Source organism: Zalophus californianus, chromosome 13, assembly GCF_009762305.2.
Source record: "Zalophus californianus isolate mZalCal1 chromosome 13, mZalCal1.pri.v2, whole genome shotgun sequence".
In the NCBI taxonomy this organism is placed as follows: Eukaryota; Metazoa; Chordata; class Mammalia; order Carnivora; family Otariidae; genus Zalophus; species Zalophus californianus.
Genome location: NC_045607.1, coordinates 48,627,220 through 48,654,731, shown reverse-complemented (window position 1 = coordinate 48,654,731; position 27,512 = coordinate 48,627,220). Strand labels below are relative to the sequence as shown.

Below are 27,512 nucleotides of genomic sequence, written 5' to 3'. Positions count from 1 at the left end.
TTTCATTCTACTTTGACCTTCTAACAACTTCACCAAAGATTACTTTACTCGATGTGTAGCATTTAATGAAAGTCTGTTAAAAAGGACGTTTTCTGGGCACCTGGGTGCCTCAGTCGGTTAAGCGACTGCCTTTGGCTCAGGTCATGATCCTGGAGTCCCGGGATCGAGTCCCGCATCGGGCTCCCTGCTCCGCGGGGAGTCTGCTTCTCCCTCCGGCCCTACCCTTCCCATGTGCTCTCTCTCTCTCATTCTCGCTCTCTCAAATAAATAAATTAAAAAAAAAGGAGTTTTCTTATAAATGAGTAATCATATTTGTTACGATCGCATAAGAGACAGAAGACACTACCAAATTTCTGGTCAGTATATTCTGAACAGAAGTTCATAGGTGGCCAGGTAGTTCCTTCAAGTAAAACATGTATCAGAGAGGAAACGAAATCTACTTTTTTATTTTTTCTTTCAGCATTTCCCTACATTTGTGAATTGTGTTTCTAAGCGAGATACTTTCTTTTGAGCTACTATTTCAGGTATAAATCGATCCTATAGGATACAAATAAAGTGTAGTGAGGAAACTTCAAAATATAAAACATATAATACCCACTTGGAAATTCTGCTTTGTCACTCACTGTGGCTTTAGCAGGAATTAAACATTTCCTGGCCGGAACATTTTGGACATGCTTTTATCAAATTTCAAGTAATTGTGTCCTCAACAACTTGTGTTTGAGTTTAGCTGCATCTACTTAAAAAAGTTTTCTAACACTGTTTCCAGCATGATTGAACGTTGAACATTGCAGTTTTCTGTGATTGCTTGTTCATGATCACGTAGTTTTCACATGACAAAATTTTGTCTTAAAGCAGGTACTGTACATTTAATTTGATTAAACTCAGCAGGTACTTAATTGAACACTTACGTACAGAACCAATTATGGGTCCATGCAAGGGATTCTGAGATGAGTACGACAGGACCTCTACCGTTAGGATTGTATGAGATTAGGGCACATACACAAATAATCAAAGATGGAATTGGTGGCATGTTATAGGAGAGGTCTGTAGCGTCCTGGAAGTATAGAGATGGAAGAAATTATTTCAGTAAGTAGAGATGAGAGGAAGACAGGGCCTTCCAGGCAGTGAAAGTAGTGAGTGCAAAGGTCCTGCAGAGTATAGGACTGACTTGGGAATTGGTTTCTAACCCAATTCAGCCAGAATCGAGGTTAAATTAAAGAGAGGAGCAGGAAATCATCTGGGGAAATTGGTTGGGGATCTTGGCCCGCAGAGTTCTTACATGAGAACAAATTATTTCTTAAAGTAAATGGTGTGCTTTTGATTCTAGAAGGCTTTGAATGTAATACAAAAGAGTTTGGACTTTATTCTTTAATGAACCATCAAAGGTTTTTGAAAAGAAGTTCTGAGTTAATGGAAGAGTAACAGCACCATTTAGGATGTATTAGGAGGAGGAAAGATTTTAGGCTGTTAGGAGATCAGTTTAGGGGCCTCAGTACTCTAGGCAGGAATTAGGACTAAGCCAATGAGGAAGAAAGTATGGAAAAATAGAAGAAACATTCCAGAAGTGGAGTTGGCTGTTGAGTTGGGGGGCAAGAAAGAAGTACAGGATAAATCAGAAGTTTCAAACCTGGGTGACTGGGATATCGATGTGTGATACTGATAGAAACGCAAAGGATAGGAGGAAGGCTGGATTTTCAATGCTGATGGCAAGTGTACGGAGTGTAATAGATGGTGGGAAGTGAGGGTTTGAGGAGCATTACAATCTGAAAGTAGTGACTTTCAAACTCTATTTTTAATTTTCTATGTATCAGGGTGTAATATACATGCAGTTGATTTCTCCTCTCAGTACTTAGTTCTATGAATTTTTATACATGTGCACATTCATGTAACACCACTCAAGAACAGTTCTGTCGCCCTAAAAATTCCCCCATGCTCCTTTGTAGTCAGTCCCTTTCCTCTCCCCCTTCTTCTGAAACCACTGATCTGGTTTATGTCCTTCTAGTTAAAACCCTGTTTTGTTCAAGAGTCCTGGGGACCACCACAAATAGGGGCGGGTGATCAAGCGGGCTGACTACCAAGCCCCCAGCCCTCGTCCTCACTTCATCTAGACAAGTTTTGCCTGTTTTCTGTTTTATATGTTGGCATTTCACTTAACATTTGGGGTGGGTGGAAAAATTAAATAGCTAAATATTCAAAAACTGTATTCTGCCGTGTTGCTGACACACTCTGAGCCGCCGTTCCCTCTCATCCTGATTATTGCCATAGCCTGTGAGTAGGCGTCCCTGCTCTGCCCTTTGCCCCCTACAGTCTCTTCTCAGCATAGCAGTCAGCATGATCCTTTTATGCTATAGATTAGATTATGTCTTTCTTCTCAAAACCTTATAATGGCTTCCTCTTTACTAAGAATAAAGACAAGTCCTTGAGGGGTGCTTGGGTGGCTCAGTCAGTTAAGCATCTGACTCGTGATTTCAGCTCCAGTCATGATCTCAGGGTTGTGAGATTGAGCCCCATGTTGGGCCTTGTGCTGGGCATGGATCCTGCTTAAGATTCCTCTCCTTCTACTTCTGCCCCTTGCACTCTGCACCCGCACATACTCTCTCTCTCAAAAAAAAAAAAAAAAAAGTAAGTCCTGAAAAGTGACCTAGAAGTCACTTCCCTGCGGTCTCTGACTGCCCTGTTAATTTGCCAGACTTCTCTCTTGCTTATTCTGTCCATGCTCGTTGGTTATAGTTGGTTACCTCAAACAGGTTAGGCACCTGTGCCTCCACCCTGTCTGAGTGTGTGTGTTTTTTTAACTGAGGTAAAATTCGCATAACATAAAATTAACCCTTTTCAAGCTTAAAGCATACAATTCAGTGGTATTTAGTGTATTCACAGTGTGCAAACCGTCACCTTTATCTAGTTCCAGAACATTTTCATCACCCTCCAATGAGACCGCGTGTATGTTAAACAATCACTTGCCATTTCCACCCCCCCCCCCCCCGCCCCTGACAATCACATCTATGGATTTACCTATTCTGGAAATTTCAGGTAAATAGAATCATCTAATAGGTACCTTTCTGTCTGGCTTCTTTCTCTTTCACATAAATGTTTTCACAGTTTATCTACATCTAGTGTGCATCTGTACGCCGTTCCTTTTTATGGTTGAATAATATTACATTGTAGATATATTTTGTTCATTCATTCATTGCTCACGTGGGTTATTTCCATCTTTTGGCTATTGTGAAAATGCTGCTTTGAGCATTCGTGTACAGTGTTGGCGTATATGGTTTTGATTCTTTTAACATAGAATTGGAATTGCTGGGTCGTAGGCTAATTCTGTGTTTGGCTTTTTGAGGAATGACCAAAGCGTATTCCATAGAAGCTGACCTGTTTTCCATTTCCACCAGCACTTCTCTGGGTTGTTATGTCTTCATTGCATTCTGGTCTTTACTGAGGCTTCACCTTCTCAATGAGGTCTACGCTGACTGCCCTATTGAGTCCTGTAAAGTGTTCCCGTCCCTCTCCTCCTCTCATTGTCCCCCCCCCCCCCATTCCCTACTCGTGTATATGTCTCTAACATGGTCTCTTTTTTACGCACATGCGTAATGTTTCGTGATACTTAACTCCCTCTTATACCTAGAAATGCTTACTCTTCTCCAGATCATAGAACCTGCTCATGCCAGCAGTCCCTCAGACACCCGTCATTGCAAGGGTGTGTGTAGATGAAGCAAAACTACATTCCACATCCGTGAAAACTTCCTGCACAGTAGTTGAGAACCCTCGTCTGCTGAGTAACAGGGTTACAAGTTCATGATTTGCAATTATTTTGTTGATTGGATTTCCTTCAAAGACTTCTCAGAGTATGGCAAATCATACATAATTTTCATGCCTTAAAAATGCTTATTGTATTTTTCAGCCTAGCAACATTAACCTATATGGGTGGCTATATATTGAATTAGAATAGCGTCCTAAAATGTGTTTCTGTTAAAAATGGTCAAGGATGTCTCTTTTGCCATGTAACACAACTGGAGTGTAAGGGCATGACTGATTTCAAGCTGTTTCCCTAAGTTTCTCTTCAGTAAAGGAAAGGGCAGGATTTATTTATTTATTCACAACTAACTCCATAGAACACTGAGACTAGGTATAATCTCATAAACCATGAGTTCAGGCTGGTGCGTAGGCTCAAGAGTTGGGCTGGGTCCCCGCTCCCACCTTCAGATGTGGTTGGAGTGGCAGCGGGAGGATTAGCTTTAACCTTCAGTTTATAACCTCCTTTCAAAAAGGTTTCCGGGCATAAATGCTTTTGTTCTTAGAAGCTCAACGTTTGATTTGCTCATTTTCCTTTACATTTTTTTCCCATAATACTTTCTTTTTTTTTTTTTTTAACTCAGGTTGAAGTGGTAATTGCCACTGTTGTCTTTCCAAAAACATTCAGTGCTCTTTTTACCCATAGACTGAGACTGTGGATGTTCCTCAGTAGTGCAGTGATATCCATGGATTATTTGTCAGGAAAATATTGAAGTATTTTGAGGGTGTGAAGTAAGAGAGGAAAGCTGGTTATGGTGTTTGAGTGTTCTTTCTGTTAAATCCAGGTCTCCCAAAATAGGATTTTTTTTTAAGGGGGGAGGGGCAGAGGGAGGGGGACCGAGTTTTAAGTCGGCTCCACGCCCAGCGCGGAGCCTGACGCGGGCTCCACCCCAGCACCCTGAGATCATGACTGAAGCCAAAGTCAAGAGTCAGATGCTCAACTGACTGAGTCACCCGGGAGCCCCAAATTGGACTTGAGAGTTAATGTATTTTATGAAACGGAAATAGAATTGATAGGAAACTGCCCCACATTTTGGAAACAGAGAGCAGGGCCGAAGGCCGATTCATGCCTCTCCAGCTAGAAATGTGGCCTCGGTTGTAGTCTGCTTCCCAGATAATAAGGAGGAAGCAGGAACTGGTGGTCCTGTTCCTTCGAGGACTTTTGTTGACCTATTGACAAGGCTCTCCCTACCCTACTCGATACAGTGAGTACTTAATCAGAAAAAGAAGGAACCTGTCCTGAACGATTTTTTTTCAAGTTCATTTCATGGTACAAGTATCTTCTTCAGACTCTCCGAGTATCGAGGTGTGTGTGTGTTTGTTTGCTTGTTTGTTTTTGAGAAAAGCAGTGCTAGGATGAGAAGTGATAGATAGCAGACAGAATTAACTTTCTTTGTTCTTTTTATTCCCGTAGGTTCCTCCTAATTTCGCTTGATAATCTATTTGTGCTCCTTTCTGACTCTCCCACCGGAAGGCTCTCTGCAGACACACACTGATCACGCTCATAAGCTTTCGTAGTACCTGACGTGTGGTAGGCCCGCACGAAGACTAGGATTACAGAGAATTCCAGAGGCCCTGGGGAGCAGCTGTGTTCAGAACGGCTGTTCCCTTCCCTCTCACCAAGCCCTTGAGAAAATTAATTCCCACATTACAGTAAGATCTCCTTACACACCCTAGTTATCATGGTTCTGGGGTCATTATAGAGAAATTTGTCTTTTCGGCTGTTTGTTGTTGTTTTTGTGTGCGTAGGACCCAGACTACAGTTTTAGTTGTTTGGGTTTAGATGAGATGAGTTACAGGAAATGTGAAATGTGATGCACTGTGACTGTTTCTCGTGAGCGATCTTTCTTTAACAGAAGCAGACCTTGGGAAGATTTGTCGCAAGATAGCCTCGTACTAATAGGTAGAAACAGAAATGACTATGAAAACCAGATGTTTTGTCTGGGCCTCTCTTCAGAAACAGGGCTGCAGCGTCGGCATAGATCATTTTCCTCTTGTTTACCCACACTGATTAAAGGGCATTTATCTAGTGGTGTGCACTCATTTGCATCTCTGGCCCTCCTGGTTTCTACACAACGTGATATTTCTGTTGGCCATTGAAATTTATTACTTCAGAAATTGTCATTGTGGAAATCCAGGATGTGAGCAGTATTTATTTTTATTTAAAATGACTAGGGGCATTTGCTAGACAATACCTAGTTTCCTGACATTGGCAAGAGGCTTCACAGAGTTGGCCCCTCATTTTCAGAGACACATTTGTATTACACATACATCTTAACTTGTGATTACTGTAGAATTCTATTTGCTTTAATTTAGAAAATTCCAGGCTCATTTTATTTTGTCTTGACGCGACTCTAAACTCTTATCCTTTGAAAATAGCTGAAAGATCTTATTTGTGGTTCCGATCCTAGACTGATTTGGTTTGTTTTAGAATCTAAATCATTTAAATGAAGGGTAGGGGGGAAGGAATTTTATTCTGTTTTAATACCACAGAGTCTAACTTACGTTGTGGTCCGTTTTCCCCACAGGTTCACATCCAGCTTTCCGAGTGGCACCGGGCAATCTTTCTGCCACAGGCCTGGCTTGCATATATGAGTCGAGCTTATCATGCCATTTTACAGGTAACGAAACCATAGGATCGGGTGCTGTAGGGGAGTGTCTCCTTCGGATCTCAAATTTTACTGCACATATGGATTTAATATAAAAGCCCTTAGGAAAATAGCACTATCAAAAATGCAGAGCTTGGGGCACCTGGGTGGCTTAGTCAGTTAAGCATCTGCCTTCAGCTCAGGTCACGATCCCAGGGTCCTGGCATCGAGTCCCGCATTGGGCTCCCTGCTCAGCGGGGAGTCTGCTTCTCCCTCCACCTGCTGCTCCCCCTGCTTTTGCTCTCTCTCTCTCTCTCCTCTCTCTCTTTCTGACAAATAAATAAAATCTTTAAAAAAAAAATGCAGTGCTTATTTTTGCTCATAAAAGACTGTGAGTTGTGCACATAACTGCGCTTACCTTTTCAATCTTGATGTCCTCCATCTGTGGCCAGTCCAGAGCCCCCTCTTGGGTGCTTTTCTACACCCCGCTGCTTTCTGAGACCTCCTAGATGTCCCAGGTGTCCTGTGGCTGTCCCACAGCGCCTTGACGTACACACGTCCCAGACTAAGCTCACCGTCTGCCCCTGCACCTGTGCCTCCCTAGGCTGCACCTGTTTACAGCTCCAACCTTATTATCTCTTAATCCTTTTCCGGAATTGTATGTTTCAGTCTTGCTAAATCTCTCTGTTGTCAAACTCAGCACATCTTCCCTAACCTCTTGACTTTTTACACACTGTTCCTTCTGCTGTAGGCACTGCCATTCCTTCTTTGCCCACCTAATTTCTGCTGGTTTTTTTAGAGTGTTTTATCTGGGAAGGCACCTACCTGTGGGGCCCACCCCCCAAAACTGAATTATATGCCCCTCTTTTGTGCTTTCTTAGAATCCCTGCTTCCCCACCACCCCCGCCCCCCCGGCTTTTTTTTTAAGATTTTATTTTTAAATTTTTTTTAGTAATCTCTGCACCCAACGTGGGGCTGGAACTCACAACCCCAAGATCAGGAGTCATGCCCTCTGCTGACTGAGCCGGTCAGGCATCCCCCATGCTTCCCGTTTTGAAGCCCTTATCACCTTAGATATTTGTCTGGGGCCCTTTGGTTGTCTCTGCTTCTTAAAGCTAAGAGCTGTGTTTTCTTCCCTGCTGTCGCTCTAGAACATGGCATAGTATCTAAAACATAGTAGGTGCTCCCTAAATAAATGAATTCTACTCAATTTGACTTCATTTAATCCAATAATACTAAAAGTCGTAGTTTGTGAATTCTGAAATGAGAAAATTTGGGGTCAGTGTGGGAATATACAGTTAACAATATAAGGAAATGACTAACCAACCTTTGTTCCAAGCTTAAAATTCATTTTTAAGGATGATAGAAAAAAATCTGATGGTACTTAAGTAATTTATGGCCCAGAATGGGATTCTCAAGGAGTCTCAGGAAGTGTGGTGTTAACGGTTAAAGGTAACAACCGTCCTAAAAGACGGAGTGGGAAGGAGGAGTGGGTGGGGGGTGAGCTAGGGGGTTGGGGAAGGAATGACTAAGCATCTTAGCATTGGTGTTCTCATCTTAAATTAAAACTTTGCTGCAGCATATTTTATTGAGTCTAGGATTTATAAAGCAGTGATGCATCTTCGGAGGTTCTGACTCATTGGAACTGAGTAGGGGACCAGGAACTTCCATGTTTACCAAGCTGTCAGGTCATTTTAACATAGTCTGTCAACTACACCACCACATTTTATAGATGGCTCCCCAAACTACACTGGAATTCACATTTTAAAGATGTCCTTTTAGAACCCTTGTTCCCTTTGGCTCACCTTTATGCGTTTTGTTCTAGGTTGCATCTGGGCACTCGGTTTTGAACAGGTGCATGGGTGAAGGAATGTGTATTACTCATACACACCCTTAACCAATTATAGTTTTTAGTCAAGAAGAGTGAGATTGCAAGTCAGAGTATGCACTTTTTCTCACATCCGTTTGACTCGATGTGATTTTGTAGTGCTTTCCTTCAGCAAACATTTATGGACCACCTTTCACTGGCCAGACCCTGTGCCAGGTGAGTGGGATACGGAAGGAGAATAAAGCACTCCTTCCTCCCTGTGAGCTCCCGGTCCACTGAGGGAGACTGACACGTCCACCAGCAATTTTAAAACAACCCCTTTCAGGCTTTAATAGAGGACGTACAAGGTGCTTTGGGTGCCTGGAGAAAGAAGGCAAGAATAACTCTTCCCCCTGCAGCATGAACTGAGAATTTTATTTAGCTCTTAGCATAAGGAGGCTAAATCGAACAGGATGATGGTATAACTCATGCAGGTGACTTGCAATTGATTAAAAAAAAAACCACACAGTTATTTTTTTATAATGAGAGCTACCATTATTATTGAACAACTAGTGTGTGTCCAATACTTAACATGTATTATTTCAATGAATCTTTACGGAAACCCTTTGAAGTGAGTGTTGTTAACCCCAACGTATGATGGGATTCTAGACGCAAAACGGTGCAAAACCCAACAGTCACAGTTGTCACTGGGAAGGGCTCCTGGGAAGGAACAGGGACTTGCTCTGATTCGTCTGTCCCCAGAGCCTCAGCCTTTTCCAATGCGGCACATACTTTCCCTGGCACTATCATTAGTCATAAAAACAAATAATGCAAATTGGTTTACTTTTTTAAAGGCTAGATCTATTTACGAAAAGCCGGCTGTTTTGACTAATGCAGGTCAGTTATTCTGCCTTTCTCCTGTTGTAGATGCTAGTTTGCCTCTTTGCTTATTTATCATTTAAAACCCTTTTTACTTTGGATTTCTCCATTCCACTGAGAATTGGTGACAGTAGAAAGGAAACTCAAAGTATAGACTCTAAGAAGATTTTCGGTATCACTTAAAAGTACAGGAAAGCTTTTTAGGGAATCACTATTTGAAAGCACACTGATGCATTTTAATTGAGTTTTTTAAAATGAGCCCACACACTTAAACCGAATTTATGGTATCTTAGAAGAATTAGAGCAACTGCCAGACTCCTTGTCTATATCAAGACTTTCTGTCCTGGAGGATCCTTCCTCTATACAAGAGTTACAGTTACTTCCATCTGGTGCTAGACATATTTTGTAGCATTAAACCAGAGGATCATTTAGAGGAGGCATGTTTTATTCAGTTAAGCCTAGGAGACATGTGGAAAGATACATTCTGCATTATTTCCTGGAGGTTGATTATGATGCGAATAAGTTTGAGATCTGACCAGGACCAGTGGCTTTAGCTTGGGCATCTGCTTCCAGCCTTATCTAATTTTTCCACAAGAACGTCAGAATTTGGATTTTAGGCATATCAATGTGCTTGACATGGGGGAGGTATTTGGCTTTCTTCCCGTTAAGATGGAAGAACGCAGATAGATACCAGTTGATTGACAGTTCAGAGTCTTATTTTGATAAGGAGGCCTCTCCAGCCATCTTTGCTTCAGTGCCCATGTGGGATGCCGAGTTGGTTAAGATCTCCAGACTTTGTGGAAAGGGCTTTTGTGAATATGACCTCAACCTGGAGAGAGGACCTAGAAAGCAGGTTGACTGCAGACATTTGCTTCCTGAGTGGGTCAGCTGGTTGTAAAATAATCTGAAATCAAAACCAGGGGCAGGAAATGCAACCCCAGTAGATTTCTCTCTGATCGTTTGTAGGAGTAGTTTGTTCTTAACGTCTACACCTTTGGAGGTAGGGGAAATTGCTCACTATAATCAGCAAGCTCTTGGTTATATAGACTGGAGATTTAAAAAAAAAAGTAAGAAGGATAGGAATAATTGGAAATATTAATTATTGGAATTATTGGAATATTAGACCAATAAATAATTAGAATCTACAGGCAATCCAAAAATCTCAATTCAGGTGATCATTTTGGCCTTCTTCCTCCCGGTGAGTGCTGTCCCCCCTTAATCACAGAAGCCAAGGTGACAGAGGTGGGTGCCACCATGACCAACACACAGAGACTCCGGGGGCACAGTGGGTCTGAATAAATAGTCTCACACGGACTGGGTAGAAATGGGGAGGGAGACATTCCAGAAGAGAGGGTTGAGAGGAGCAAGAGATTTTGGAAGAAGAAATAAGTTTACTTAGTCATGTCGATGGTTGTACTGGGTTATGGCTATAGGAGAGATTAGAAACGTAGGCCTTCTCAATAGGCTGCCCGTATACTGAGCTCTTTTGGTTTGTGGTTTATTCTAAGCAGATTTTGAACCTTTTCATTTCCTCCTGCTTATCCTTTTTGGAAAAAACATTATGGCAAGTAAATGTTCCTAGGAGTAAAGAGGCCTACTAAGAAGCATAACTAATAGGGATAGGCAAGAAATACTATTTTCTAGTTTGCCTATCCTCTGGGAGGTCAATATCAGTCGTAATAAGTATTAATATTAATGTCTTGCCACTTTGTTCACCTCTGATACCTTGCTCCAGGAGACAGAGGGGAGAATGAAAGGGTCAGGATTCTATCTTTTTTTTATTTTTCTTCCCTTTTTTTTTTTTTTCAAAGATTTTATTTATTTATTTGACAGAGAGAGACACAGCGAGAGAGGGAACACAAGCAGGGGGAGTGGGAGAGGGAGAAGCAGGCTTCCCGCGGAGCAGGGAGCCCGATGCGGGGCTTGATCCCAGGACCCTGGGATCATGACCTGAGCTGAAGGCAGACGCTTAACGACTGAGCCACCCAGGTGCCCCAGGATTCTATCTTTGAAAACACGGAGATGGGGACGGATATGAGTGCAGTAAATGGAAATTATGAAGGATGTGACTAGGATGCCCATCAAATCTCAGAATGCCTGAGCTGGTCAGCCCCAGGGCACTGTGGGCTGGAAGTTGCACTAAGTACAAGGACCCCTTCGACTGATGGACTGTCTTTGCCTTCAGTGGGCTCACAGGCTGGTGGTAACTGAGGGTTTATAGACATTCATGAGAGATCATTTCATAAGAAGATAATAAAGTGAGGTGGGATTTTTGTTGTTATTAACAATAAACCTGGTATGGTAGCTATTTGTTATTAGCCACCACACTAAACAGACACTTCTCCACATGATTTAGCGTGGAGCTCTAATGCCATGAGGTAGTTGTTAGCTGCATTTTACAAATGAGGAAATTGAAGTATAGAGAGACGATGTAACTTGTCCGAATTTACACAGCAAGTCAGTGGAAATGACCTTAGATCAAGGCATTCTGATTCCAGAGCCCACATCCTTAACCTGGCAAACTGTATTGCCTCCCTCTCTACAGTTTATGTGGAGACATACTTTTCTCCTGTGGAACATACCTTGGGACTCTACTTTTCATTTTGTTTTATTATTATTTTTTAAGTAAGTTCTACACCCAGAATGGGGCTTGAACTCACAACCCTGAGATAGAGAGCGTATGCTCTAGTGACTGAGCCAGCCAGGTGCCCCCATACCTTAGAACTCTAAAATCAGTAAGAAAAAGACAACCAGTAGAAAAATGGACACACGGGGGCACCTGGGTGGCATAGTGGGTTGAGTATTGGATACTTGGTTTCAGCTCAGGTCTTGATCCCAGGGTCGTGGCATGGAGCCTCGTGTCAGGCTGTATGCTCAGCACAGAGTCTGAATTTCTTTCTCCCTCTCCCTCTACTGCTCCTCCCGGCTCGCTCTCTCTCGAATGAATAAATATTTAAAAAGAAAAAAAAAATGGACACAGTAGGAAATCTAAGTCAATAAACATTTGAAAATATTTTCAATCTCACTGATAAACAGTGAAATGAACATTAAAACCATAATAAACACTTTTTCGCACTTGCCAGAATAGTAGAAATTCATAGCCTGACAACTCCAAATGTTGATGAGAATGTGGAGTAGCTAGAACTTTTATTTTCACTGCTAGTGAGAACATAAGCTGCACAACCACTTCTGAAAATGGTGTGGTATCACTCAGTAATACAGTACACAGTAAGTTCTCGTCCAGTTTAGGGCTCATCAATAAACCAGTCTCTTTCTTTCTTTCTTTTTCTTTCTCTCCCTTTCTTTCTTTCTTTCTTTCTCTTTCTTTCTCTCTCTCTCTCTCTCTCTTTCTTTCTTTCTCTTTCTTTCTTTCTCTTTCAGATTTTATTTATCCATTTTAGAGAGAGCGAGAGAGCAAGCAAGTGGAGTGGGGGGAAGGGGGAGAGGGAAAAGCAGACTCCCCACTGAGCAGGGGGCCTGATGCTGGGCTCGATCCCAGGACCCTGAGATCATCACCTGAGCTGAAATCAACAGTTGGATGCTTAACCGACTGAGCCACCCACGTGCCCCAAAACCAGTATTTTAAGTATATTTAAATAATGTAATTGCTTAAAGACTCGAGGGGAAAGGAGCTATCAAAATAATCCTGAGTGTAAAAAAATAGGAAAATAAATATCTGAAGGTCTTGGCCTTATTTTTTTATTTATGTTTTTATTATATTTCTCCTTTTATCGTGTGTAGAAGTTGAAAATTATGGTGTCAACTTTTATAAATTCAAGAAATAAAAATGTGCAGATGTTTGAGAATAACTTTGGTTATATATTACCCAAATCTTAAGTGTTATATGAGCATCCTCATTTTCTACCATTCTGTTAAAGTACTGGTGCCCAGGCCCCAATCTTGGTATAGTGTCTGTTAAAATTATCATTATGATAGGGGGGTGGGGGGATGGGTTAGCCTGGTGATGGGTATTAAAGAGGGCACGTTCTGCGTGGAGCACTGGGTGTTATACGCAAACAATGAATCATGGAACACTACATCAAAAACTAATGATGTACTGTATGGTGATTAACATAACATAATTATAAAAATTAAAAAAATTATCATTATGATAAAGGGGATTTTTTTTGTTTTTTAATGGGACCAATGGAATTCAAATCTGCTTTTAATCGATATCCCAAAATGAAGTGCTGTGCACTAAATTTCGCAAATCTACAGCTGCTCCAGGATAAATTTCTTTAGTGAGTGTTGAAATACCTGAGTGGTGATATAATTATCTCTCCTCACATGTTCTTTTTTAATAATCTAACATTTTATTAGGAACATTGGCGGCCAATGGGTAAAGACTACATCGGTTATCAGTGTTTTACAAAGAAATGCTAAGGTCATTTCAGCCATAGGGTTTGCATGCTGATTTATGCTGTGTGTCCTGCAGGGCAGGACAGGAGAGCTGGATTTGCAGTTGAAACACGGGAAAGAAGGACCCGAGGAGGTGCAGTACAAAAAAGGCACAGCCTGGCTCTGGTAAGGGGATGGTGTCCCGCTGCTCGTTGCTCCTCATGGGAAACGAATGATGAGGAGGAAGGGGCCCACTGTTTAAAGCTTATATATATATATATCATAATATATATATATATATATATATCATATATGTATATGTATATACAATGGAATATTATGCAGCCATCAAAAAACACAAAATCTTGCCATTTGCAACGATGTGGATGGAACTAGAGGGTATTATGCTGAGCGAAATAAGTCAATCGGAGAAAGACATGTATCATATGATCTCACTGATATGAGGAATTCTTAATCTCAGAAAACAAACTGAGGGTTGCTGGAGTGGTGGGGGGTGGGAGGGAGGGAGTGGCTGGGTGATAGACACTGGGGAGGGTATGTGCTATGGTGAGCACTGTGAATTGTGTAAGACCGATGAATCACAGACCAGTACCCCTGAAACAAGTAGAGCTTTATTCAATGAATTTTAGTAATTTTAAAAATGGTTTTCTAAAGCAGCGTGAAAATGGGTTACTTTTCCCTTTTCCCCCTTGTGACGGATTATTTCATATGCTTTCAAAGGGAAAATTCTGTTTTCTCACTCAATTCATTGCCTTCCTAACAACTCCCATTTCATCAAGGAATACCCCTCTACTCTACTCCCATGCTCCACCCCCCCCAAGACATCTTCATTATTAGGAGTACCTTTAAGGCGTCAGGGTTTTAATTTTTTTGGCAGATGTCCCCAGGTGAATTCCCACTGTATTAGCTAGAAATGTGTAAATGCTGGCACATTAAAAGCAATGTAAATTGTTACATGGGTTAGGAAGAATACCTTGTCAGATTAATGTGGCAGCAACCTAAATCTAGGTAAAGTGCTTAGAATCTAAATTGCTTTGCCTGCAGCCACCAGGTTTCTTGAATCTAAAAATCTATTCAAAGCTTACTGGAGTGTAGGTTTTTGTTTACTGATTGGCATTTGTAGAAAAGCAGAAGCTGTGTGTACGTGTATGTATGTTTAAGTAATTCTATTCTAAGTTGCATTTTCTAGATTAACTTTCAAAATAGCAACACAGTTTAAAACATTAGGACATGGAATTTAAGATTAGAGGTTAAGACTTTGAATTTTGCTTCCTCTTTGTGGTTCTCTTTTACGTATAATTTGTGGTTCATCTTCTAAAAATGATCATTTGGTAGGGGTTGTATATTGGCTGTATTCTCCAAAATAGAGAGAGAGATAGAATGAAGAATGTGACAGAAAGTTGGGCATCCAGGATAACTCCAAGATTTTGACTGTGAATAACTAAAAGTATGAACTTCCCATTTACTGAGTTGGGGAAGACAATAGAAAAGCAGGTCTGTGTAGGGTAGGAATCAGGTTTGGGACTTGCTAATTAGACCTCCAATTTAGAGATATCACATAGGTCATTGATGATATGAGTGTAGAGTTTGGAGATGAGATCAGGGCTGAAAATACAAATTTGGGAATTACCAACATATCAACTGCATTTAAAATCATGATGCTGGGTAAGATCACCTAAGGACTAAGTAAAGACAGAGAAAAGGTCAGGGGACGGAGCCCCAGAGCAGTTCAACATTTAGACATGGGGCAGATGAAGAGGGAACCAGTAAAGCACAGGGAAAAGCAGTGGTCAGTGATGTGGGAAGAAAACCAAGAGAGAATGGAATCTGAAACACCGAGGCAAGCGTTTTGAGAAAGGAGAAACCAGTTGTGTCAAAGGCTGCTATGAGGCTGCAAAAGGTGGAGACTGAGAATCAGGAAAGACTTGGCCTCTTTGAAAGTCCTTGGCGGCCATGACAGGAGCTGTTTTGGTGGAGCTGTGGGGACAAAAGCCAGATTATAGAAGGGTCTGGAAAGACTGGAAGGAGATGAACTATTTTAAATGAGTTCTGATGTATGAGAAGCAGTGAAATGGGGCCATCGCTAGAGAGTTTTTTCTTCTTTGAAGATGGTAGATATTATAGTGTGTCCACCTGCTAAGGGGAGTTATACAAGTAGAAAAGGACCAGTTGGTGGTGCAGCAGACAGAAGCAGGTAGGTACGAGGTGGGAACTAGCCCACATGTAGAAGGTTTGCCCCAGCATAGAACTATAGGCAGTTCATCATTTGTAAATATCCACACTGACCAGTAAAACAAACAAACAAAAAACCACATTGAATGCACTGTAGTCCATTTAGGAAGACTGAGATAGGACAATACATTTTAGAGAAATTTATTGTCAAATAGTTTTATAGGAATGCAAGTTTATGGTCTGTAGGAGCAGTGTTTGCAACTGTTTCAAAAACTTGGCTCTGGGGCGCCTGGGTGGCTCAGTCGGTTAAGCGACTGCCTTCAGCTCGGGTCATGATCCTGGAGTCCCGGGATCGAGTCCCGCATCGGGCTCCCTGCTCAGCAGGGAGTCTGCTTCTCCCTTTGACCCCCCCCCCCCATTCTCTCTCTCAAATAAATAAATAAAATCTTAAAAAAAAAAAAAACTGGGGTCTGAAGATCGAGTCATTCTCAGAGACTGCTGATAGCTAAGATTCTTTAGTATTTCCCATGAAAATAATACAGCTATAACATATTTGCAAAAACTTTGTAAAAAGTTTGAGCTTATGAAACTTGAAGTGTATAGTGAAAATATCTATGATTGCTTCTTGAAAAATGTAAGTAGGGCAGTCCATGGTTGTTCTTGAACTCAGGCTTTTATGTTGAAAAGAAATTTTATCTGGTGAATATTTGAATTGAGTATGTATGCTATCTTCCAATCCACATGTGTAATTATTTTCTTTCGCCTCCAGAGTGAATCTATAACCATTTTAAATTTTATTTTCTATACGTACATAGTGACAATTCCATTATCTACAATTTGGTCATAGTAAATTGCTATTTTAGTGAGCTCTTCTGCAAAACACCAGAGAATGTCTTAGTTTAGGCTGCCATAGCTAAAATACCCTAGACTGGATGGATGCCTTAAACAACAGAAATTTGTTTCTCATGCTTCTGGAGGCCGGGAAATCCAGATCAAGGTGCCAGGAGATGTTGTGCTGGGGAGGGTCTCCTTCTTGGTGCGCGAGTGGCCGCCGCCTTGTATCTTCACAGGAGGGAAAGCAGGCCTGGTGTCTCTTCTTACAAGGGCACCCATCCCACTCATCCCACTCGGGAGTGCTCCACCCTCATGACCTCCCCAAGGCCTCACCTCCAAACACTCTCCATGGGGTGTTTAGATTTTCACATACGGATTTTGGAGGAACACATTCAGCCCATAGCAGAATAAAATAAAACATAAAGGACACCTGTGTAGCCACCACTCAGTGTAAGAGGTGACACCATCGTAACACTGCCTATGTGTCCCTCCTCAGTTACAGTCACCTCCTTCCCCGCCTTCAGTAAGTGACCTAAGGAATAGGCAGGGGAAAGTCCTTGAAGGAAAGCTCCTATTACAGGTTTTTCACCTAACACTAAAATTCCACATACAGAGTTTTAGGATCTAGAGTCATTGCCAGAGGTTTTTATTAATTGACAGGTAAGCAGAAAGATGGAGTTCTTATTCCAACATCAATTCTTGCACCTATTTTCAATCTTTTTGCAGGGTCCGAGACATGTTGACTGAGGAGATCACTAAGGTGGCGGCCAAGTAAGATCCATTTATTCGTTTACCAAAAATTTTCTTTAAACGCTTTTTGTTTTGTTTTGTTTTTTCCTGGCAAGTGCATACCATTTCTCCCTTTAGGGTATGTCCTAACTTTAAGGATTTTAAAGGATTTTTTTCATTTTTTTTTTAAAAAATCGGTTGTTATCCTCTCTCGTGTTAATTCTTAAGGTAATGTCTTTTTGTGAGAATACAGAGGAATCAATCAAACATGACTTTGACATCAAAAGTCACGGAGGTCATGCCCTTGTTGTACACCTAACAAAGTGCCCCGTGCTTTGACTTAGATTTAAAGGATTCTCATTTGGTTTGCGGCAGGGGTGGGGGCTGCTGAGGGAAGGAGAAATTCTTGCTAATGTGAATTATGTGGGTTCTACAAATAGGTTATTAAATCTCAACTGTGAGCCAGGAAATAAATCAGGGTAGTACTTCCTTTCATTCCCTTTGTGTTACTGGGTCCAGGGTATCTAAAAATTCAATTTTTAAATACCCAAAACGAGCATGAAGTCCCGTGAAAATGGCAGTTTCAATCATATCCTTATGGTTGTTTTAACAAAAATAACGAGTATTACCACCTTGAGGCTTTTTATTTATCTTAAGCCAACTCTCAACAGAAAATTACACCCTAATGAACTTGCTGGGAACAATCTCTTCAGGCTCCTTTGCTAACAAGCTGAGTAATTGTTTCTGGCAGTAAGGTACATGTCAGTTACCGCCGCTTCTCCCTTTCACCATCACCTTGGCTGCTGCCCTTTCTGTAGGACTTCCTTTTTTCTTATCCACCGAATAACATGGATTGACCTTTGACCTAAGGGATTTCATGTGTCCACATTATCTAGACATATTTAATTGCAGTATAGTTTATCCCTATCATGTCCCAGAACCTTCCGTGGCTAAATAGGTTTGGCCTTGAAAAACAAAACAAAACACAAAAACACCAAAGAACATGATCTACCTTAGAGTTCGCTTTCTACCAGTAATTTCTTAAGCAGGCACGTGACTGTGAAGTCTGATCACAGTACATGATCACTACTCAGCCTTGTGTCTTCTGAATAAAGGGAGATAAAGGTGGTAATCCTCCCCTGCACTCAGTTCTGTGGGAGGCCCTGGGAAATACTGTTGACATATCTGTTGACAAAATGAAAACTAAAGTACAGAGAGGCTTCACTAGGGACTCATTTGTGTCTGCTTATCCAGTTTGGTGAATTGCAGACACAGTGGGGGAGCGCTCAGCTGCATATTGGAGGGGAGGGGGTGCTGGGTCGGAGGCTGTCTTTGACCTTTACCTTTCATAGTTTGTTCCATTATGTAGCCTACTTATATCCTGTTAAAAACAGCGCTCTGACATTTGCAGCAAAAAAACGTGAACGCTGAAGAATCTAGCAGCTTTCTATTAGACTATAATTTTGCCTCTCTAGTAACTTTTGCATTTTCCATTCTAAAATTTTATTTCAACAAGATTTTAATCTTCAGATTTGCAAAGCATCGTTTCATGACTAATACCTAAGAAGAGTGTGTTCACATTCTCAGTGGTAGGGAATAAAAATAATTCATGTTCTCATGGTGCTAAACCTTTTCATCAAAAATTTCAAAGTATTTTATAGACCTTATTAAAGCAATGCTGACAATAGTAGGTATGACAGCAAGTGAGGTTCGGAGCTGAAAGATTAATGATAGTGCAGGGGGAGAAAAAAAATCACTCTGCTGCCCTCTCTTTACTTTTTCCCACCGGCTTCCTCCAACCATGGGAGGACGGACACACACACACACACACACACACACACACACACACACACACACACACACACACACACCCCGGGCCCCCCCCCCCCCCCCCCCCCGCCACCACCACCTGCTGCCAGCTTAGCCTTCCCTTTCTTGGATCATGGCTGACACAGGCTGGTTGGAACCATTGTAAGACTGACTTTGTTTTTGAGCCGTAAGTTAAATGCAGGAAGTAAAATACCAGTCACAGGATTAGACTGATTTGCTCATTTAAGAGCAGTTTTAAAGCATCAAGGATAGGGCTAAGGGAGAATCAGAACACAGATAAACCCTGATGATTGATGTAAGTTTATTTTCATCGTTATTAATGAAATAGATCTGAACCCAAAGATGAAAATCCCCAAAGGACTGGGTCACTTTACTAATATGTAATGTATACTTTGTCCCTAAGAAAGCATCACTGTAGCTCATCCTTCCCTGCGCTTTTTAATTAGGTTGATGGCATCAGTTTGTTCCAAAGGACAGTTTAATTAAAATGCTAGTGGTGTTGCCTAGGTAAATACTGTACTGATGCTGACATGTTATTATGCAAATTAGCCACTACTGCCCGACTGGTAGGGGATAGTTATTTGATCCACAAGCTGATGAGTTTTTGCTGAACTGGTTGTAGATTTTCACCTGGCAGCCTCCTCCATGAATTTGTTTCACTGAATACGTATCGAGTGTCTCCCCTCCATAAGTCACTGTGCTAGGCATGCGGGGAACGCAGAGTTGACCAAGAGCTGGTCACAGCACCTTTGGGAAGTGTGTAGCTTGGCCTGAGCATTCACTGTGTGGACTGTGACATACTTTTTTCTATTCAAAGATTAATGTCCAAATATGCATTTAATCTGCAAGCAAAGGTCTAATTACTACCGACTTTAAATACATTTTTCTCCATTTTACAAGAACAATATGTGTTCCGGAATGTCAGGACCAGTGAAACTTCTGAAACAAAATCACTTGGGGTCTCTGTGTTGAAACGGAGGCTAAATGTTCTCCCAGAATTTCAGGGTTACAAGAAGACTTTTCATGTCATCTTGTCTAATATCCTTGTTTTAAATTATTTGATACCCGATTTCTGGTGACAATCTGAGTTTTTCTATAGGGTAAAAAAAACAACAACAACAACAAAAAACCAGGGATCAAATTGTCAGATCACTGAGAATTTGAAACTTTTCTTTTTTTTAATGTAACTTTAGGGATTCATGGTCATTTTGTAGCAGGACAGTCTTCAGGATATTCTCAGCTAAAGGAAAGAGACCATATTAGAAAAAGAAGATGCAATTTTGGTTTTGTTAAAAGTGATGTTAGGGCTCTGGTGCCTCAGAATGCCCAGACCTTGCCCTGCTTCCTGGTGTTTTATTATTATCTATATCCCAGTGACCCTCACTGCAAAACTCTAGCAAAACCTAGGTTGAAGGCATCTGCTTAGCCTTCAGGTCTTCCTCCTGTTTTCTCCCCTCACCACGTCCCCCAGTATAAAGATTGTTGTGTTACCAAATTATGGCAGGCCTCATAGAGGAAAGAATTAAGCAGGAGTGAACAGAATGAGCAAGTTTCGCAGAGGAAGCCTTCACTGAGTTTAACCATCCCAAGGTGGGAGAGCGAGAAGGCAGAAGGGATTCCATGAATAGGTAGATGGTGGAACTTGATCATGGCAAGTCCTGAATCCCATTCTTAGCCAATGGAAGCAAAAATGCAAGAATGTGTGTGTATACTCACCTTTGAATACCCATAACTCACAGGTTGTCATGACTGTGGCCTGGGACTGGAGGTTGCACGGGGAGCAGGGCTGGAAGTCTCTCCACCCCACAGATCTGTTCCGTTCCTGTCCTGCGGTGAGCAGGAGCCATTCTAGTACATACCCACAGGTTCATGTTCAGGTCTCAAGTCCAGGTTTTGGGAAACAGTCTCTGTATTTATGGGAACCCCCAACCAGGACAGAATGGAACCATCCGAGGGCTTGGGTGTTCTATTATAATGGAAGTGGGCCAGCCAAGAACATCTCATCAGTGTTGCACTGAAGATTTTCTTCTATAGAATCACGTTGGAATAATGGAATAATATTAAATGTTCATTTTCAGGTGGTAAGTATATTTAAAAAGGTTCAGTTTTCTTGATACTAAATCCAGAAGTCACATTTAAGATTTTGTTGATATTAATAGAAAAACCACCATTTGGATAAGATGGGAGGGCAACTCTCCATCCAGATAGTTTAAAAACAGGCTTTTTTTTTTTTTTTGCACCTTACCTAGGGTCTCTAAGTTATATCATAAATCGCCTTAAGGTTGCTGGCTTTGGCATCTCGAGGGAAAGAAGGGGCGCTAATAAGGATAATGATTATAATAAGCAGTGTGGCAGGTTGCTGGTAAAGGATGCTGTCTGAAGTGGCTCACCAGAAGCTGCTTCCACACACCAGTGCCTGAGAAAAGCCAGAGGCCACTTGCAGTCTACCGCTTACTCATGCAACCATCTATGCTTGTATTTTTTAGTACAAATCCGATATATTTATATTGCCCAAAGATGACACAGAAAGATATCGCTTACTAAATGCCGCGTCCAACGATGAAATAAAAACTTTAGAAAGAACTTAGATATATGAGCTTAGATTTGTAGGTCACACACACACACACACACAGACACACACACAGGGCCTAAGGACCATACCCATATGAGGAGAGAGAAATCCACGCTAGCGTCAGAAGGAGGAGAAAACATCAGGGCACAAGCAGACGTGTGTGGATGAAGCTGTGTGAAGGAATGGAAGTGCTTTTTGACCTTGTCTGCCTTCTCTGTAATAATGCCTTCTCTTCTCCCGGTTAATGCCCCCAAATCCTCTCTTGGAATTTTTTTCTTTTTAAACAGGGAGAGCCCAGTGGTCAAGGGCAACGCGCTGTTAGCCTTAAGCAGCCTCGCTGTCGTTGTATCCAAACACGAAGCCAGTCTCTCCTCAGACTCGGAGGGGGTCCCGGAGGTGAGTTAAGGGCTATTTGAACCAGTTGGGCAACGTTTGAAAAGTGAGAAGCCTCTTTAAGCTGGCCCTCAGTTTATGAGGTTAGAGCCCCTGCCTGTGGCAGCACCAACTTCTGCTACTTGTTGGGTCTTCACACGGGGAGCTTGAGGGGCTCCGCAGACACTTTTCCTTGCTGCTCTTCTGTTTTGCTTTCTCCATCACAGTTAAGTGGTCATTTCCATTTGAAGGTACCAATTTTATGCAACAGGGGTTGTCTTTTTGTGATTACATCAGTGGTAACCAATCTTAGGAGGTTAACTAGGCTTACTGAAAGTGAACAATGCTGTCAAAAAATGATAAATAAGTAGTGTTTACTGACTGAAAAAAATTGTACTTTGCATTTTAATTGTAGATGTCAATGACAAAGTGCCTATTCATTTTTGCAAGGCATTTATTTCTTAATTAAACATGTGGCGAGCTGGCCAATGTTCATTTCCAATGTACTTTTTCAGATAATTCATATCTGTCAAAATAAAAAGGCATGGATTTATTCTTCTTTTAAGCCCCATTATCTAGTAGCTAGCATTATCTGGAGACAATATTGCCAAGTGGTTAAAAAACATAGGCTTTGGAGTAGGAGAGTCCTGTATTTAAATCCCAATACTTGCAACTCACTAGCTCTGTGGCCTATTGTTGGTAAGTTCCCATTGCAAAGCCTGTTCCCCCACCTGTAAAGTGGGGCTAAAGGTACTCACCAGACAGGATTGCTGTGAGGATCAAATGAATGAATATATGTAGAGCTTGACAGTTGGTAGATACTAAGCACTCAGTAATAGTAACCGTCATCTGACTTCTTGCTGCAAAAACCGCGCTTTATTCAATGCTATTCAGCCTGTCTCTGTTCCCTCCGTGTGTCTTCTGGGCCATCTGTACTCCTTTTTCATGATGGAGTTTTTTGGTTGCAAGCAAAGGAACCAACTCTCATCTAAATAAAAAAGCAGAAGGATATGGCATCCGGAAGCCCATGGAATTGAAGGCAAAGTTTAAAACTGGATTTGGGGAAGAGCATTAGGGACAGGAAGTGTTAGGAGAACCATCACACATCACAGCAGACTACCACCCCTGGGATGGATCGGCTCTGGTCATGTGCTGTGCTTGTCATTCAAGATTTAGGGTCCCATGTGTCTCGTGCCCACCCCTTGGGCAGGTTGGATGGGTGGCTTCATTGAGCGTTTAAGCAAGCTTCAAATCATGGAGGAGGGAATTCTCCAAAGGGTGCCATTACCAATAAACAAGAGAATAGAGGCTGTGTGGCAAAAGCTACAAATGTATATTACCTGTGGGGAAAGGAAAGGGGCCAAGCAATTATTTCATGAAGCATAGAAGTGTAGTTACCATAGGAAATTTTAACTTTAAATGCAGAATCTTACTTTAATGATGAGAAAGATGTTTTACATCCTTGAAAGAGCCATGGAGTACTTTAGCAGAGACAACATGCTAAGTAGAATCTATGACCTAAAAAGTTAATGTGCCTTTCTAGGATCCCTGATTTTGGGCAGACTTACAGGTAATTTGCCCCGGGGAACCAGGGGTCTAGCTCTGAGTTTGAGTTCCAGGCAATCTTACTCTTTTTTATTTCCCCACTCTTTTGTTCTGTGCTGTAACAGATACTACACAAAACATCGAGAAGCCACACAACCCAAAGATGGGACTCTGCTTTTATTCATCACTTTGTCTTTGGTTGTTATTCAGTACAAACTCAAGACCTCATTATTTGATTAATGTTGAGGTTTTCAAACTTTATTTGAAATCTGCATATGACTAACAACCAAAGATCCTAGGAAGAAGGCCTTCTTTGAGTCAAGGCATTAAGTCCAAGGATGCTTACCACTGCATTGACCTTTGTCGTTTGCACCACCTGAGTGTGACCCCGTGAATGTATGGATGCTTTTTTTTTTTTAAGATTTTTATTTATTTAGAGATTTATTTAGACAGAAAGAGAGATAGTGAGAGCAGGAACACAAGCAGGGGGAGGGGGAGAGGGAGAAGCAGGCTCCCCGCCAAGCAGGGAGCCCAATGTGGGGCTCAATCCCAGGACCCTGGGATCATGACCTGAGCCGAAGGCAGAGGCTTAATGACTGAGCCACCCAGGCGCCCCATGAATGATTTTTAAAACCAAGGTCTCTTTTTAATGAGTTGGGTTTTGTTGTTGTTGTTGTTTTTTAAAGATTTTATTTATTTATTTGACAGACACAGCAAGAGAGGGAACACAAGCAGGGGGAGTGGGAGAGGGAGAAGCAGGCTCCCCGCAGAGCAGGGAGCCCGATGCGGGGCTCGATCCCAGGACCCTGGGATCATGACCTGAGCCGAAGCCAGACGCTTAAGGACCGAGCCACCCAGGCGCCCCATGTTGTTGTTGTTGTTTTGCATTCTCTTTCCTTTTCTTTTTCCAACTGAAGATCATTTATGCTTTCATACTTAATTAGCTAGGCCCACATTGTGATGATTCAGAATGATAAATCTATGGTGATAGTAAGCAGAAATGCTAAAGATGGTGATGAGAGTTTCGTAGGCTGTTTTATTGCCTCCTTTGTGAAATGGCAAGTCATAGAAATGAGACATTTTGAGTTTATTTCTCTGCACGTCTCTCCTTTGACCCGCACGTCACCCTCACTAAACATAGGCAGGCAGCGGAGAGCTCTCGGGCATGGTCTGCTTTGCAGCCCCTGTCCTCTCACCTCTGCTTGTCTTGTATAAAAGGTAAATCCTATTCCTGTTGGGGCACAGCTTGAGGATGTGTATTTGTCATATATCTATCTGCCTCCTAACGTCCTGGCAGGTGAAGTTACTTTTTGGTCGTAGCACTTTACTCTTTAATACAGAAGGGGGTTGTGCCCCGGATCTAGAAATAATATTTAGGTTTTATTTTTTTTCCATTATCATTTCATGTTTTTCCTTTTTTTTTTTTTTTAAGATTTATTTATTTGAGGGCGCCTGGATGGCTCAGTCGTTAAGCATCTGCCTTCGGCTCGGGTCATGATCCCAGGGTCCTGGGATCGAGCCCCGCATCGTGCTCCCTGCTCAGCGGGAAGCCTCCTTCTCCCTCTCCCACTCCCCCTGCTTGTGTTCCCTCTCTCGCTGTGTCTCTCTCTGTCAAATAAATAAAATCTTAAAAAAAAAAGATTTATTTATTTGAGAGTGAGAAAGCGAGCATGGGAAGGGGTAGAGAGGGGAGGGAGAGAGGATCCTCAAGCCAACTCTCTGCCGAGTGCTGAGCCCGATGCTGTGGGGCTAGATCCCAGGACCCCGAGATCATGGACCTGAGCCAAAATCAAGAGTCTGGATGCTTAACTGACTGAGCCACCCAGGTGCCTCTCACTTCATGTTTTTCTTCATCTGCAGGTTCAGCCTTATTTCCTTTCAATGAAGGAGTGGGTTTCCATGGTGTCTGATACTCTCCTGGTCATTGTGGATAGCCATTACCAAACCCAGAGGACAACTTTTCTCCTCGTTTACTACGTAAGTCTGAGAAATAAAATTTAAAAAATGATGGGAAAAGTCAAAGGTTGAGGCTACTCATATTAGTTGTTCACGTGAAAGCCATACCGTAGTGTGATTACTCTCAGTCTTAGCTTTACGTTGGAATCACCTGAGGAACTTGAAGTGCATGTGTGTGCGTGCAAGCTCGTGTATATATATAAGATCTCTCTATAGATAGAAAAAATACTGACCTGTAGGCCTCTCCTCTGATTTAATTACTTAGGGAAGGGCCTGGGCATCATCAGTATTTTAAAAGGTCTCTAGATTTTTCCCATGTGTAGTCAGAGGCAAGAGCTACAGTTGTAGTGAAATAAACATTGGTTAAAGATTGGGGTCCCTGAGTTTCTACTCGTTTTTTTTTTAAATTCCAGGACATGTGACCATGGGCAGTTCACATAATCTCTTTGGACCTTTGTTTCCTTACGTGTGAAATGAGGCAATTGAACAATATTATCTATAGCGATTGTAGTCCCAGCTCCACCCCTTACTGGTTTTGTGACTGTTGACCTGATACTTAATCCATCAATTTATTTTCCTTACCTGTACAATGAAGGCAAAGATTAGTGCTTTGCCAACTTTATAAAAGATTTGCAAGGATCACGTGATACAACTTGTGGGAAAATGTTTTGAAAACTGTGAAATACTCTATACATAGCAAGGAATATTGCTGTTGCTCATGAAAAAGCACCTGTCAGTCACTTTTTTTCTTCATGCGAATATCCTAAGATTTGAAACAAAGTGAAAACACACTTTTTTTGTTTAGGTTTTATTTCCCTTTCATTGGCTGTAGTGCATGCTTTATTTCTGTATCTGCCCAGAATTATTTTGGTTCTGCCTTATCACTCTCCACTGCTTAGGGAATTATAGTGATCATGGGACAATCAGCTGAGTGGTGGAGGATTATAGTCAATTTGAATAAAAATATAGCACAGGTTGTGAACTGTTGCTAAGATCATGAATTGAGCCCGAAACTCCTTTGCCTTGTCTTCTCTGTACAGCATTCTGTGTGCCTCTGTCCTCCTGCTTTTGGGAGGACCTGGTACGTATTCATCTGGGCCTTAGGGTCTGGAACTAGGATTTTTAACTATACTTGGGGACAAACAAATGACTTGTAGATAATATAGAATTAAAGTGGAAGGTAGATTTTCCTCAAAGAAATTGCATTATGGTCCATTTGTTTGCTGTCAGAAGTGTTCTTATTCCTTTTATGATGAACGAAAAACTAGTTTATATCGAGGTCTTTGCAGTAGCGCTCTGGTTCAGATATTCACCAGGACAGGATATTCTATGAGATTTCTAATCGCGCTGCTTAGTTCTTGCAAACCAATAAAAATAATCTCCTTAGTAGCCAGCTCAGGGTTGCCTCTTACCTTTGTGATTTTTGCATTATTTTACTTCTTCAAAGCCCTGATTCAAAAATCACTTTCTTGACTTCCAGTGTTGGAGCAGCTGGGTCATTTTGAATAGTATTGTCATTACAATAATGCTATGTTAATTTAAAGAATACCTTAGCACATGTTTGATTTTTGTTTGAAGTACTAAAACTTAGCAAATGGGTACAGAATTAAACGCACTTTTTAATGTGCTTTGATTGCAAGGGACAGAACGGCCTTTATGACGTGTCTGAAAATTTGAAGTGAATAATAGTGGCGGAATGATAAACGGGCTTCTTTCCCCACTTGAGACATATTTATAAATGTATATAATGTCTCTTGGAGCTCCCTAATATGGGATTCTTGCAGAAGCTGTTCATACTCAGCTGCCCTGCCATTTTATTAGGGCTTTTATTCATTTCTTTTCCCATAATTACATATAGGAAGGGGCATATAGAGCTCTCCATTTCGTTTTGAATAGCTGGTTATTGCTTTGGAACCAGAGGCTTTTAGGATTTCAACTTCCTTTTTAATTAAAAGGAATTAACCCCCTGTAGGAAATAATCCATCTACTGGGAAGCGTTCCCACCAAAAATTTTGGGAGATCTGCCAATAGGTCCCTGTGCTAAACTTGCACTTCTTCCTTCGTACTAAACTGTAACAAC

General features: G+C 41.6%; 1 protein-coding gene across 7 annotated transcripts in view; it reads left to right on the top strand.

The window, feature by feature from the left end:
- FOCAD (focadhesin) overlaps window positions 1-27,512 on the top strand; it is a 310,627-nt gene that overhangs the window by 218,641 nt on the left and 64,474 nt on the right. For all 7 annotated transcript variants that reach the window (XM_027615362.2, XM_027615363.2, XM_027615366.2 and 4 more), the window contains 5 exons: window positions 6,318-6,410; window positions 13,499-13,587; window positions 17,155-17,199; window positions 21,847-21,955; window positions 25,337-25,453. In XM_027615362.2, the coding sequence (XP_027471163.2) occupies window positions 6,318-6,410; window positions 13,499-13,587; window positions 17,155-17,199; window positions 21,847-21,955; window positions 25,337-25,453 (453 nt within the window). The remainder of the gene's footprint in view (window positions 1-6,317; window positions 6,411-13,498; window positions 13,588-17,154; window positions 17,200-21,846; window positions 21,956-25,336; window positions 25,454-27,512) is intronic.